Source organism: Argentina silus, assembly GCF_951799395.1.
Source record: "Argentina silus genome assembly, chromosome: 6".
Classification (NCBI taxonomy): Eukaryota; Metazoa; Chordata; class Actinopteri; order Argentiniformes; family Argentinidae; genus Argentina; species Argentina silus.
Window position 1 is genome coordinate 14130229 of NC_139660.1, and position 13925 is coordinate 14144153.

Genomic DNA, 13925 nt, shown 5'->3' on the forward strand with positions numbered 1-13925 from the left:
TCAATAATATGCTCGAAACAATGTTTCAGGTATTGTAAAAGACCTGCTGGTTCACTTGAGAAACTGGGACAAGGGGAACAATCTGAGAGTCAACTGGGGGACAACGATAACAATTCTCACTCTCAGTGTTAGCACAGAATATCTCTAAAAAGTACTTCCTCAATACAAGCTTTTATGGCAGTGCACACACAACTAGAGGAAGTGTTATGGAGTGAACATTATTCTCTGATCATTATTATTATCAAGCTCTCTTGCTAACATATTTATGCTGAGCTGAGAGCAGTTGCAGGTGCAAGAAGGCACTCCTTTCAGCACTGCTTTCCAGTCAAGCAGAACGACAACATCATATAATCACAGTAATACACATAGTATTGTTATCCAGACAACAATAATAATAAACATTCATTAAACATTTGTTCAACATTCATTATTAACTTCTACATACCCCTCAGAATGGGCCAGATTTACTAGGGCCACAATTCAATCAGTTTCAAATAAAGGAAAACCGCACTGTGGGTTCACTTAGGACACTGTAACCGTTTGGTCTGGGTCCTGAGAGAGGTCAAAGAATGTTACATAAGGCATACAGTGTAACCAAAACCTTTTTCTGTTTCTCTGAATCTAGCATATAGTCTAACATTTTGATGTCTCTACAGGCTTAGCCACAGGACCGTTGTTAAGCCCATCTCAATATGACCACTATGAGGGAAACAACTCTATGTCCAGCATTCGTGAATACACTGCCCTTCCAAACCTAGACACCGGTCCACAAACAGTCTCAAGGTCCTCATCTGCATCTTACCTGTCTTCTCTTAGAGATCTGGTGTCGAACAAAAAAATCACAGGTATAGTGCTATAACCTCTACTTTTCTTAAGATAAGGAATTGATGCCATGTGTTATTCTGTGAAGACAAAATGATTTGTGATTTGTAACCAAACAATTGTCATATTATTTCCAAAGTCATTGAATTAATAATATATTGGATACATTGTATTACTTTGGACTGCACATCTTTTTTTTCCAGTCCGCTTAGGTATGCGTGTATCTCTTGTTGGTCCAAGAGAGCTCCTTGACCCCGAGTTACTTCTTGCCCTCTATAAAGAGGTAAGTATGTTTAACTTATTGAACAAAAACTCAACAAAACTTTACCCTGACACAAAAGTACTGCATATACTATAAAAGATAAAATAACAACAAGCTAATCTGAATGTCAACGTAGACATATATATCTCAACATGGGCACAGAGGTGCAACGCCCTCTGTCACCCATTAATGAGCAAGTCTAAAGGTCAAGGACTGTTAGCTTTGGTCAGTCACTCAGGTTTATCATTTGTTACTGTCAAAGGGTCAGTTTAGATATTGACGCCTGTAGATTTAATGACTGAGTGCTCTTTGGTGCATTGTGCTTTATTGAATAAAATGAAATGATGAAGAAAAATTTGTATTGATATGGCTAGTGTTTTTAGACCATTTGGTTAGTTAATTCACAGAGATGGTATTCAAAAATGTTGCATGAAAAACACTGTAACAAGCAAGTCCGATAATAATAAGAATAAGAATAATAATAATAATAATAATAAGATGTGTAGCCATGATTCTATGCTGTTAACTGAATTATTTTTCTCTTGTCTTTGAAAAGCCAGGCCTATACACTCTTGGAAAGAAGAAAGGAGTGTTTTCCTTGCGAATATTGGGAATAAAGACAGTAAATCCTATTCATTGAGGTTATCAAAGCAATAGCATGTATATTCCTGAACGTTCCACTTTAAAAATGTAACCTTTTATTTTTCGTACATTTTTTCGTGTATTTACCATTAGTGTTACATGTATTAAAAATTAACTTCATGATCATGAAATATCTGTCTGCGTCCTTGTTGGTTCTTATCCCTCGGCGACCCCGCCTATCAGACGGTGTGACCAATAGTAACACACATTGAGTCTTTACTTCCACCTTCTCCTAGTGCTTCCTTCCTTCAGTGCTGTGGAAGTTTTTCGCGCGTTCACGTTCTGTGTAGGTGTCTGTGGATGGACTGTAGCCTAAAGTCCATGTCAACATAACTTCATTTTTGACGTTTCTCAAATTTGTGCAGGCGCTGACAGCGAAATACTCAAGCGCAAAGAGGGCCATTTTACAATGGCTTGCCCGACCACACCGCAGCCTCCAGAGGAAACAGAATTTGAGCAATTAGTGCATCATATTGGAGGTAAAGAGAAGATTTATTTGGTAAGTGATGCCTGCAAAACTGATGAGGAGGACGAAGCTGGAATATTGCATGAGTTGATTCACGACATGTTTTATAGCGAGCGCACTGAAGACAACCTTGGAAGAAGCATTGTCAACAACAATAGCAATGGACAGGTTTATTCTTCTCCACCAAGTCACGGAGATTCCGCAAGCGAAAACAACGGTAAATGTGAGATTGCCACCGAGAGCAAGACTTTGCCTCTAGGGAACGAAATACCTCTGTCAGTGAGGCCAAAGGATTTAGGATTGAGTGCCAAGCCGGTGGGGGAGGAAAAAACCCCACAGTCGCTCAATGGGAACGATCAAAGGACCAAAACATCACGTATAAACAGTTGTGGAGTAAAGAGAACAATAGACTCCCCTATCATAATATTCATTTTCCGACAAGAGTTTTTCGGTGAAAGTTCAAACGAAATCTGTTTGAGAGAAATACTGAAGGACATTAGGGCACGTACGAAACGTGTGAGTGTGCGCCCAGCCCTGATCGGGTTAATACGCTCAAGAGCTGAGAGCAACGAGACGCGTGAGTCTGTGGGACTTCTGGAGCGCCTACTTCGTTCAGTGTTTCGGAAACATCCACACGAAGCTATATGGGTTGGCAATTTTATTCCGAATATGCAGGACAGGATCCTGACCATCAAGAAAAACACCTGCAAAGCTATTCATTCATCTCAATCCTCAGGTGTAATACACATTTTCAAATCTCTGTCGTGTACTTGTTGGCCTAAACCTATTATTGTTTCCAGAAGGTATAGGCCTATAGTTCAAAAGCATTTCCAATTATGTTGTGATTGGCTATATGTAGGTCAGTTCATGACACTCACAAGACTGGGAACATTTTTCTTGCATGCATATTTTTCCCCCAAGCAAGGCTGCAGTAGACCTCACAACAAAAGAAGCATTCATTATGCAAACTGCCCTATATATGCTGCCAAATGGTTACACACTCATTATTGCTTTGCAGATAACACTGGGGATAGGGGGAACTCCTTCCTCTGGCCGTTCCAATGCTTGCCTTTGCCTCACAGAGGAAGACAAAGAGGCCAGGCCAACAGCACATCTTCAACCAACAGGCAAAGAGGTATGATTGTGTTGTTGTATTCTGCTTTCTTTTGACCTTGTCAGTATATTACGGTACTTAAATAGTTCAATGTTTTTCAGGTGACACCGGAAGTACAGAGGAAGGGATCCCTCTAAAGACCAGCGCCTTATCAGCTAGACCTCATGCAGACTGTGGCGCAGTAGGAACGGACAGTCATCATGACACTCATGGGCAATAAGTTCCCCTACTATTGACTTTTCAACTTCAGTCAAACCAATACAAGTTGGTCTCAAGGAAAAATTAGATGCAATGGATGCCTGTTCAAGTCTACTGTTTAGTCACATGGCTGACCCATTAGTCTTTATGCCTTGATGATCAGTCACAGAAGAGTTTAGAGCGGATTATTTTTTTAAGATATCACGGAAAATCACTAGCCAGAATCTGTGTCTTGTTGGGTTACCATGTCACGTTGCCAGTCAGTTGTCATTCGGAATAATTAGTTTATGTAACATAACAGAATATTTGCTATTTTTTAGATAAAGTATGAAACAACAAAGTTCTTGACTCGTCTTGAAATGTAAAACAATGATGAAACATGCACACTGTGAACTACTTACACATTGTAGCCTACAGTACTACACACTGTAGCAAATTTTATTTGGTTTATACTTGACTTCAGTTGTTAGAAAAACATGTAATTTCACCCAGCCACAGTATTTTTATGTAATTTAATAGGCACAAGTGAAAAGGTTTGAGAAATGTTGAGGAACTCTTAAATGCTCAATATTTTTGCCTTAGAAGTTCAGAAATGACAATTGCACACATATTTTGATAGGAAATGTAAAAATATTGATATTTGTTAACATTTAACTTGTATTTATGAGTTTATTAGAATTGTACATATATATATTAATTAATTAATTCATTTAAGAAATAAACATTTTAACACACTTTTGGCTGTTGTAGTTGGAGTGTATCAAAAACTATTGTGTTCTGTATTTTATTTCGCAGTCTCTACTATTCAATATATGTATGCAAATTAAACAACTCCTTAAGTTTATCAATTACAACAAACTTCTTGAATTGCCCCTCAGGCTAACCAACCCCCATAAAATCTGAATTTCCAAACAAGGAACCAAGACATTACTTTGGTTGTGATGAACAACATTTTGGTTGCCCCAAAATTCAGACTGAAAATATGGGACACTTGTTCTAACATCATCATCAAGACTATGGCTTTGATTATGTTCTGATTGTATCATCTGCTAAATGTAAGATCTGTGAAAATGAAATGGCTCTTGTTGTAGATAGGACACAGTGGTGGTGAGGCTTGTTGTCCGTTTGCCCATGAGAAACAACAATTTATCACCTTTGATATTAATGTTGTTCATGTTATGTTCATATTACATTATGTGGGAGGACTGATACAAAGGGTTTGTAGGACAAAACATGTTTTACCTTCTCAGTTGACTTGACTAGAACTTGAAAAAAAAACTTTTGTAAAATTTGGGAGTTTGACTTGATGGGGTAAGAGTTGTCATACACTGCAAATTACAGATGCCATCAGGGCAATTATTACAGTTTATTATGGCATATCGCCCCAAATGTTAGGGAACATAAGCCCACTAAATTAAGTCATAACTTAACCATGCTCATGTTGTTCTCTTCCCTGAGTTATTCTCACTGCAATATCTTTATTAAAGGGACTATGAATAGCTGAAACTGATGTTTTCACAATAATTCCCCTTGGGCCATGTTGCAATACTGTGTTGCATTTTCTTTGTCCAGCCCTAGGAGGCAGAAATTGGGGCAGGTAAAAGAACTGATTCATGCGAGGCTGATATAAAGAAGCCTGTTAATTAACATAAACCTTTCTATACAATGTTTTAAAATTTTAAAGAAACAGAATGATTAACCTTTTGAAAATGTTTTTCAATCATTATTTTTCTTGACACTGACCAGGGAACAGCATATAATATTATAATTGAGAGGAGAAACATCTATTTTCATCAGGCATAATCTAGACCTACCAAAGTTTTGGTCCTTGGAAAGGGGACCTTCACTGTTGAACAAAAAATCTCATCCCACCGTTGTAGACAACGGACAATTTGTATTGTCCATTGAATATTTTTATTTTCCAGAAGTTCGTTGTTGCTAATTAATACCTTAGCCAGGGTTCGTGGAGTTGAGGGGAGATTAAAGAACCAAACATGATAACATCTGCTGGTAAGTGGTTGGCTTACTAGCTAGTAAATCTGTCAGCGTTTGTGTAAACCGAAAGATGGCTTGCTAACGTTAGGTTAGCTACCATTGATTTAGCTGAGTCACATAGCCAAAAAGCTAGCAGCAGCAGCTTCATAGCTTTCTATCTAGTTACCAATTAAATATAATGTACTTAGCTAGTTTGTCCCGTACCGAGAAATAACCTATATTAGAAGTAATACAACGTTGTTGAATTTTGAAGGTTTAAATTATCACTGAACCATCTCTACCTGGTTAGTTTACGACTGCTTTAGCCAGCTGACTCTTTGACAGATTATCGCCAACATTCATTGTCGATCTTTCAGTTCGTTTGTTAGCTAGTTATCACACTTTCACAACTAGTTAACGTTTACTTTAGTTAGTGACATGGTATGGTTTAATTGACAGAATAGTATACCATGCAATTTATTAGCTGACATAAGATAGTGACAATGATGCTGCTTTCAAACACACAGCCTAAGCAGTGTCATGTGCGTTTTCAGTGAAATGTCTGGGCTGTGGACTCATGATTTCCCCTTCCACCACAATGCACGATTATCCAAATGCAATATAGTCACTCATACATGTCAAGGCCGGTATACCACAGCCCTGTATACAGGTTCTCTGGGTATACACACTTTGAGAATGACTGTAAATGACTGCATTTTTGTTTTTCTTCAGCTGGAATAATTTCACTCCTGGATGAGGAGGAGCCCCAGCTAAAGGTATGATGACATGGCTTGCCCTCGAAGTATTGTTTTTAAGTAGCATATTTTTAAGTAAGTTGTGGTGGCTGCTTGAAGTAAAAGTCTGTAGTACTCCATAGAAGCAGGGTTGGTGGTCATGCCTATAAATGTGGCAATACTTGACTTTTGGGTGTTTGCTGTGTCTTACCTTTCTTGATTTCCTTGTAGGAGTTTGCTCTGCATAAGCTGAACGCCATTGTCAATGACTTTTGGGCTGAGATTTCAGGATCTGTAGACAAAATGTAAGTGTTCTGAATGAAACATAATGCAAGATTACTGCTTATTATGATAGATTAAACTTGAGAAATACTTTTCTAATTTTGCTTATGTTGCCAATCATAGTGAGGTGCTGTATGAGGATGAGACGTTTCGGAGCAGAGAGTTTGCTGCCTTGGTGGCTTCTAAAGTCTTCTACCACCTCGGGGCATTTGAGGAGTCCCTGAACTATGCACTGGGTGCAGGAGACCTTTTCAATGTCACAGACGACTCTGAGTATGTGGAGACCATTATTGGTGAGTGATGTCTCCACTTTATGAAGTTTTGTTATCTCAAGTAATTACACAATCTTGATTATGACCTGTTCTTTGACACCCTCTGTTTCTCACTTGCAGCCAAATGTATTGACCACTACACCAAGCAGCGCGTGGAGAATGCAGAGTTGCCTGAGGATGAGGAGAAGAAGAGCATCGACCCCCGTTTGGAGGGCATTGTCAACAAGATGTTCCTGCGGTGCCTGGGCGACCACAAGTACAAGCAGGCCATTGGCATCGCCCTGGAGACGCGTCGCCTTGACATCTTTGAGAAGACCATCCTCGAATCGGTCAGTCACCACCTGAACTAGTTTTGATTTGACACATTTAGTCAGGGTTTATTTAGTTTGCACATTTTTATCTTGCTTTGATTATATGGGACACCCTGTTTAAAGCCACGAATGTATGTGTTCTTCTGTAAAATGTGGTTTTATGTGGTTTTCACTAACACTATTTAAAAACAGAGAATGACAACTTATTCCTCTCTACTTCTGCAGAATGACGTTGGTGGCCTACTGGCTTACAGTCTGAAGGTCTGCATGTCGCTGATGCAGAACAAAAAGTTCCGCAACGAGGTCCTTAGAGTGTTAGTCAAGCTCTACATGAACCTGGAGAAGCCTGACTTCATCAATGTCTGCCAGGTAAGCGGAAGGGAGGACACATTTGAAATTGTGCTTGGATTTGAATCCACCCATTTCACTGCTAATTGATTGGTGGTTGGATGTTAATGGCACTTTGATTTGAGCACTTTGAATAAAACTGAAAGTCTGTTGACAGGAATTGTGCTTAGATCATCATTTACTCAGACCTGTTCTCACCTTCTCTCTTTCCCTCTCTGCAGTGTCTGATCTTCCTCGATGACCCGCAAGCGGTGAGCGACATCTTGGAAAAGTTGGTGAAGGAGGACAACCTGCTGATGGCCTACCAGATCTGCTTCGATCTGTATGAGAGTGCCAGCCAGCAGTTCCTCTCCTCTGTCATACAGAACCTGCGCACTGTTGGCACGCCCATTCCTGCCGTGCCCGGCTCCACCAACACTGGCACTGTGCCCACCCAGGACAAAGATAGGTGGGAAAGGGGATTAGGGAAGAAAGGATAGAGGGAGTGACAGGAGGGAGAGAGAGAGAGTGTAGTGGGGTCAAAATACCTTCATACATTGTGGGAAATTGAACAGCCATATGTTGATGTTGTCATGTGCTGAATGTTTCAATGCTGGTAGCCTTAGAGACTTCATATTTCATTGAGTTGAATGTTTTGAATAACAGTACCCTGTCCTTTGTTTCAGTGATGCTATGGAGACAGATGATAAGGCTGGCAGCTCCCCTGCTGGAAAACCTGTAGAAATGGTAAGAATGGAGGAACCCATGTAACCCCACTTTTTAACCTGCCTGCCTCTTTATTCTTGCCCTCAAATCATTGATCATCTGCCCCTGTGTGTATAGAAGGATGAGCCCAAGGACCAGAACGCAAAGATGATCAAAATTCTCAGTGGAGAAATGGCCATCGAGCTGCATCTCCAGTTCCTCATCCGAAACAACAACACAGATCTAATGATTCTCAAGAACACAAAGGTAAAATTGGGTACTATAAGTGTTAGACTTCAAGTATGTATTACTAGGGCTAGGCGATATGTACAAACATTTTTATCGAAATATATTTGTTCATACTTGTCGATTAAGATAATCATCACTATATACATTAAATAATGTTCTATGTACAGTTTGAAGGGCATTTTCTGCTAAGGACTGACGCCCGAATAAACAAGGGTTCATTGTGGTTTAAAAATTATACAATTATTTATTTTCAGAACATTAAACGGAACCAAAATGTCTCGGCAATACCAGACCAAAAATTGGCATAATAGGCAGAAGGCGTGAACCTAGAACTTTATCTGTTATTCTGTATGGATGACAGTTGATGTCTTTTTAAAATATGTTGTTGCCGATCAAAGATAGTTACTCTATCATTACTAAATATATAGTTTTATATGCCTTAATGTTTACATGGTGATGCTGGCAAGTTCACAGTGGGGAGCAGCGCCGCTCTTACATTCTTTAGGGAGAGCCCTGCTATGTGTTTCAGATGCATATGGCAGTTTTAGTGAGTGGATTCTGCTAGAGCATTTGACTATATGAGGCTTGGTATGATTGTGTTGCTTGTTCCCTCTTCTCACTCCAGGATGCGGTCCGAAATTCTGTGTGCCACACAGCCACGGTCATAGCCAACTCCTTCATGCATACGGGAACCACAAGTGACCAGTTCCTCAGGTACAACCACAGTGCATCTCAACCATATAATAAACCAATGGAGAATATCACATCCCATCTTCTTAATGTAATAAATGGCATTGTGTTACTCAATGATACAGGATGTCTTATTTTGAAAAATAATTTCTACTTTTAGTGTATGAGTGTGAGAACATAATGGACAACTGAGTGTTGGGATTTAATTTTTCTTTTTCACAGAGAGAACTTGGAGTGGCTTGCTAGAGCAACCAACTGGGCCAAGTTCACAGCCACAGCCAGCCTTGGCGTCATTCACAAGGTAAACTTGATGATAATTATAGATTTAAGACCAATACATTTATTTTCCTGTTTTAATATTAGGAACTATGTTTAATCCTAAACTCTGTGTTTTTTTAGGGCCACGAGAAAGAGGCGCTTCAGTTGATGGCAACCTACTTGCCCAAAGACACCTCCCCGGGATCGGCCTACCAGGAGGGTGGAGGTCTGTATGCCCTTGGGCTGATCCATGCCAACCACGGAGGTGACATCATCGACTACCTGCTCAGCCAGCTCAAGAACGCCAGCAATGACGTGAGTTGCTACAATTGACACATTTGAGTTGAATGCTATCCTAATTCCAATATGGTGAAAATTCCATCAAACCCATCAATGGGACATGTCACATTTGAGTTGAATGCTATCCTAATTCCAATATGGTGAAAATTCCATCAAACCCATCAATGGGACATGTCACATTTGAGTTGAATGCTATCCTAATTCCAATATGGTGAAAATTCCATCAAACCCATCAATGGGACATGTCACATTTGAGTTGAATACCAAGTGGTCTTCATGTCTGTAATGACCACTTTGTTTGTTCCACAGATTGTCCGTCATGGTGGCGGTCTGGGTCTGGGTTTGGCTGCTTTAGGCACGGCCAGGCAGGATGTGTATGACCTACTGAAGTCCAACCTGTACCAGGATGATGCAGTCACAGGTAGGTGGTCCCTGACAGACCTGGCAATGTAAAAAAACATGTGATTTTGTTTTTGCAGTAGTTAATAATTGGCTCAATGATACAGGATAACATGTAATGGGAACTTGTTGTCTCAAAAAAAAACATTGCTATGGCATTCACTCCAGGCCACACCATCCTCATCTGTCTTCCTTCCGGCTCCCAGGTGAGGCTGCAGGGCTGGCCCTGGGCCTGGTCATGCTTGGCTCCAAGTCGGCCCAGGCCATTGAGGACATGGTGGGCTACGCCCAGGAGACACAGCATGAGAAGATCTTGCGTGGCCTGGCTGTGGGCATCGCCATGGTCATGTACGGCCGTATGGAGGAGGCTGACACGCTCATTGAGAGCCTCTGCAGAGACAAGGTAAGAGCTCGTCTCGACCTTCCCACAACACCACTCATTTAGTGAATTACCTGCATACTACATCTGTATCCTCATATTGAATTGGACCAGTAGCCTTTCCCAGCTGATTTTCTGTGTTGTCATGATTATTGCATACTTTTTCCTTGCAGTACAAAGCCTATATTGATGATTGTTGATATTATTCCTTAGCTATGCACTAGGGCTGGGAGATATGGCCAAAAATGTTGTCCCGGTATATTTTTTCATCTTAGCCAATAAATAATTAATCACAATATACATAAAATAATGCTCTGTAAAGTTTGAAAGGCAGTTTCTGCTTAGGACTGAAGCCTGAATAAACCAGAGGGTTCAAAATCATACAATTATTTATTTTCTGAACAGAACCAAAATTTCTCTGCGCAATACCAGACAACCAAAAATAGGCATTATAGGCAGTAGGCGTGTACCGATAGTCGCCTATCTGTTATTCTGGATGCATGAAATTAAAATGAGAGACCTCCTAGAAACTTGTCACTGAAATATATATATATAGGTCTACGACCTCTGAGCAAGACAGGCTGTGTAGTGATAATAATTAATGCCTAACGATAAAAAGAAAGTAGAGGCAAAACTGGCAACTAAAAAGGACTGGATGGCTAAACCATTTCTCCCTGGAGAAATATTGGTAGGTGACCAATAGTGAATAAATAAAGAGGCATATGTTGCTAACAAATAGGCAAACAGCAAAGATCGCTCTCCCCTCGCTCCCGCTGGTGTGTGTGTGTGTGTGTGTGTGTGTGTGTGTGTGTGTGTGTGTGTGTGTGTGTGTGGCTTTTACTCGGTGTGAGCGAGAGAGGACCAGCCTCCCCTCCCTGCTGCTTTAGGCACTTTAGCGCCCTCATGGGTTCTGCATCAGACAATACTCCCTAGAAATTATTTAAATAAATGAATTTATTGAAAATGTATCTCAAAAGTTTCTTGTTGTTATCGTGGCAAACATTTTGTCTGTTGGTGCAGGTGTTCTTGGTCTTTTTTGTTTGTGTTCTTTCTAAAAATGTCATGCCAAATGTAATATCTTAACTGTAGTTAGCTGTAGTTAGAATAGTTCATAGACTTACTCCCAGCCAGGACTCCTTTAAATTAGTTAATGTCAAATTAGATGAGTTGACCACACCATGTTACCATGGCTGGACTTGTACTTGCAGACTTGAGACTAAGCTTCTGTTTTCCCTCACTGTGTCTGGTCTAGGACCCCATTCTACGCCGCTCTGGAATGTACACAGTGGGCATGGCGTACTGCGGATCTGGGAACAACAAGGCCATCCGACGCCTGCTGCACGTAGCTGTGAGTCTCCTTTAATCTCTACTCACACAAGACACAGGCTGCACAGGAAAAGATGTGCAAGCACAACATACAAGCACAAGTATAGGAATGGAAATTAAATGTCATGTTGGAGAGGGGACAAGCTCCTGTGCCTTTTTGGTCAATCAATTTGTTGGAATGGTTATTCAGACATTTTTTTATTGATATGGTGTATTCTTTAGTGGTAACATAGGAAACCTCAATAGATCTATGACTGTTATTGTGAAAGTGGCAGGTGCTTCAGTTGGCTGTCCTGCAGATGGCAGCCTGCTCAAACTCAAGTTAGGAAGCTGCTGTGACAAAGGTTTTCAAGCCACTGTGAATTCATGATGTCTGTCTATGGTAGCATAAGTATGACTAGTAGATTTGAACTTGTGGTCATTCTTACTGTTGTTGATGCATTGTTTTCTATACCTGACAGGTGAGTGATGTGAACGATGACGTCAGAAGGGCTGCAGTAGAGTCCATTGGGTTCATCATGTTCAGGTGAGGTCCCGACTGTATGCAGACTTGCACCCCCAACCTCCCCCCTGCAATCCTCTATTCACCCACCAGAGGTCACTCTACATGGACCACTCTTGGACCACTCCCAGAGTCTCAGCCGAGCTAACGCTGATTAATCAGCGCCTACATGTATACACAAAGGCAGCATTCCTCCCATAGCCCGGGCATACTTTCCAAATGCGTTTGGAGTATGTCCTCGAATGGGTATTGTCGGCGGTTTATGTAGCCTCCGTCCCCATCCTCCTGCCGTTTAAAAAATCCAAAACAAACAGTAAGAGATGTCTTCCGCCCAGACTTTAGATTTACAGATATTCCACCGGTGATTGCCAGTTGTGCCATACCCTCCTTTGGCCCTGCTGTTAACCCACATTTTCACACTGTGGTTTCTCATCAAGAAAGTCTTCACCATGGCATTCTCACCGTGCTTGGCATGGATAGTTATGGGTGAGACCCAGCAAATTAATTGTCTGCTGGCAGAACATTGGTCAGACTTTCTGAACAGAACTGTTTTGGTGTTTAAGTAACCTAGTACATGCAGTAGAACACCTGGGTTAAGCTTTAGCCAGTATGAAGGATGCTCTGGTCAGATAAACAATTCAGCATGTAAGAAAATGTACATGTAGTTGGATGTCAGAATTTGAAAATCACATCGAGTGAAATCTTTTGACCTTCAATTTCAGAAACTTGTGGGTTTTGTTTCATGTCTAGAGTTACACGATTTTAAAAATTCTTTAATACCTTTTAAATCACCTCTCTTTTCGGTTGTGTGGCGGATTTCGGAAGTCTTGTTAAACTAGGAAAAGGAAGTTCCAGAAGAAACTTTGTGGGCTTGCAAAGTTTTATTTTGGTAGTGTAAAAGGTTTAAAGATGTTTCAATGGATAGATTTGCTAGGTAGTTGAAAAAAGGGAGAGTCTTCTTATGGTTGGGGAAAAGTTAGAGATGGTTTGGTTAGATGATTGGATGGATAGAACGTTAGATAGGATGAGCCAGGGGCACTTCAGAGGAGTTGGTTGGTGGAGTGGTTGAGAGTTGGTTGGTTAACCGGATGACAGTTTTTGGTGTTACAAAAAGCTTGATAATTTAATGGGTTTCACAAAGCTTTTATCAGGGTTGATGAAGGTTTTCTGGGTAGTTGAAAAAAAGTGAGAGGTTGGTTGATTGGATGGATAGATCGAGGATGGATACAGTAGATGAGAGAGAGGAAGTATAGAAAGATCAAAACAATGAAGAGGTTAATCAATATGGGTTATACTGAGGGAAGCAGTAGTGACTGGTGAAAGGATGATGGCCAGGTAGGTGAAAGGTTACATATGAGGTTGGAAAGATAGAATGTTAGATAATATATTAGAAGGTCATAGATAGATAGATATACAAATAGGATGAGCCAGGGGTAGTTCAGTGGAGTGGAGCTCGTGACTGGTGAAAAGATGATGCTAGGTAGTTGAAGGTTAGAAAGATAGAAGTTTAGATAGATAGTATGTTCAAAGGTCATAGATAAGATAAGCCTGGGGTAGTGGAGTAGATTGAGTGGTTGAGAGTGGTTTGGTTGGTTGCTTAAGTGGTTGAGAGTGGTGTCAGTGGAGAGAGAGTACAGTATTGTGTAATCATTCTAAGAATGTAGAATGCAAGATGTAAGAATGCAGGTCTCCTGTTGTTGTTGTTTTTTCCAA

General features: G+C 40.6%; 2 protein-coding genes across 2 annotated transcripts in view; both read left to right on the forward strand.

The window, feature by feature from the left end:
- The first annotated feature begins 1994 nt into the window (after window positions 1–1994).
- On the forward strand, window positions 1995–4108 carry LOC310806129 (uncharacterized protein). Its single transcript, XM_083672112.1, has 3 exons — window positions 1995–2928; window positions 3211–3327; window positions 3408–4108. Exons 1-3 carry the CDS (start codon window positions 2136–2138, stop codon window positions 3524–3526), a joined length of 1029 nt encoding a protein of 342 aa, XP_083528238.1. The 5' UTR covers window positions 1995–2135; the 3' UTR covers window positions 3527–4108.
- A 1259-nt stretch (window positions 4109–5367) lies between these two features.
- Window positions 5368–13925, forward strand: part of psmd1 (proteasome 26S subunit, non-ATPase 1) — a 38980-nt gene continuing 30422 nt past the window's right edge. Inside the window, exons 1-16 of the mRNA XM_083671481.1 lie at window positions 5368–5514; window positions 6211–6254; window positions 6444–6517; window positions 6618–6787; window positions 6887–7095; window positions 7303–7446; window positions 7647–7873; window positions 8091–8151; window positions 8248–8376; window positions 8984–9072; window positions 9271–9349; window positions 9448–9621; window positions 9916–10027; window positions 10212–10408; window positions 11637–11732; window positions 12172–12236. Of these exons, the coding sequence (XP_083527607.1) occupies window positions 5499–5514; window positions 6211–6254; window positions 6444–6517; window positions 6618–6787; window positions 6887–7095; window positions 7303–7446; window positions 7647–7873; window positions 8091–8151; window positions 8248–8376; window positions 8984–9072; window positions 9271–9349; window positions 9448–9621; window positions 9916–10027; window positions 10212–10408; window positions 11637–11732; window positions 12172–12236 (1886 nt within the window). The 5' untranslated portion in view covers window positions 5368–5498. The remainder of the gene's footprint in view (window positions 5515–6210; window positions 6255–6443; window positions 6518–6617; window positions 6788–6886; window positions 7096–7302; window positions 7447–7646; window positions 7874–8090; window positions 8152–8247; window positions 8377–8983; window positions 9073–9270; window positions 9350–9447; window positions 9622–9915; window positions 10028–10211; window positions 10409–11636; window positions 11733–12171; window positions 12237–13925) is intronic.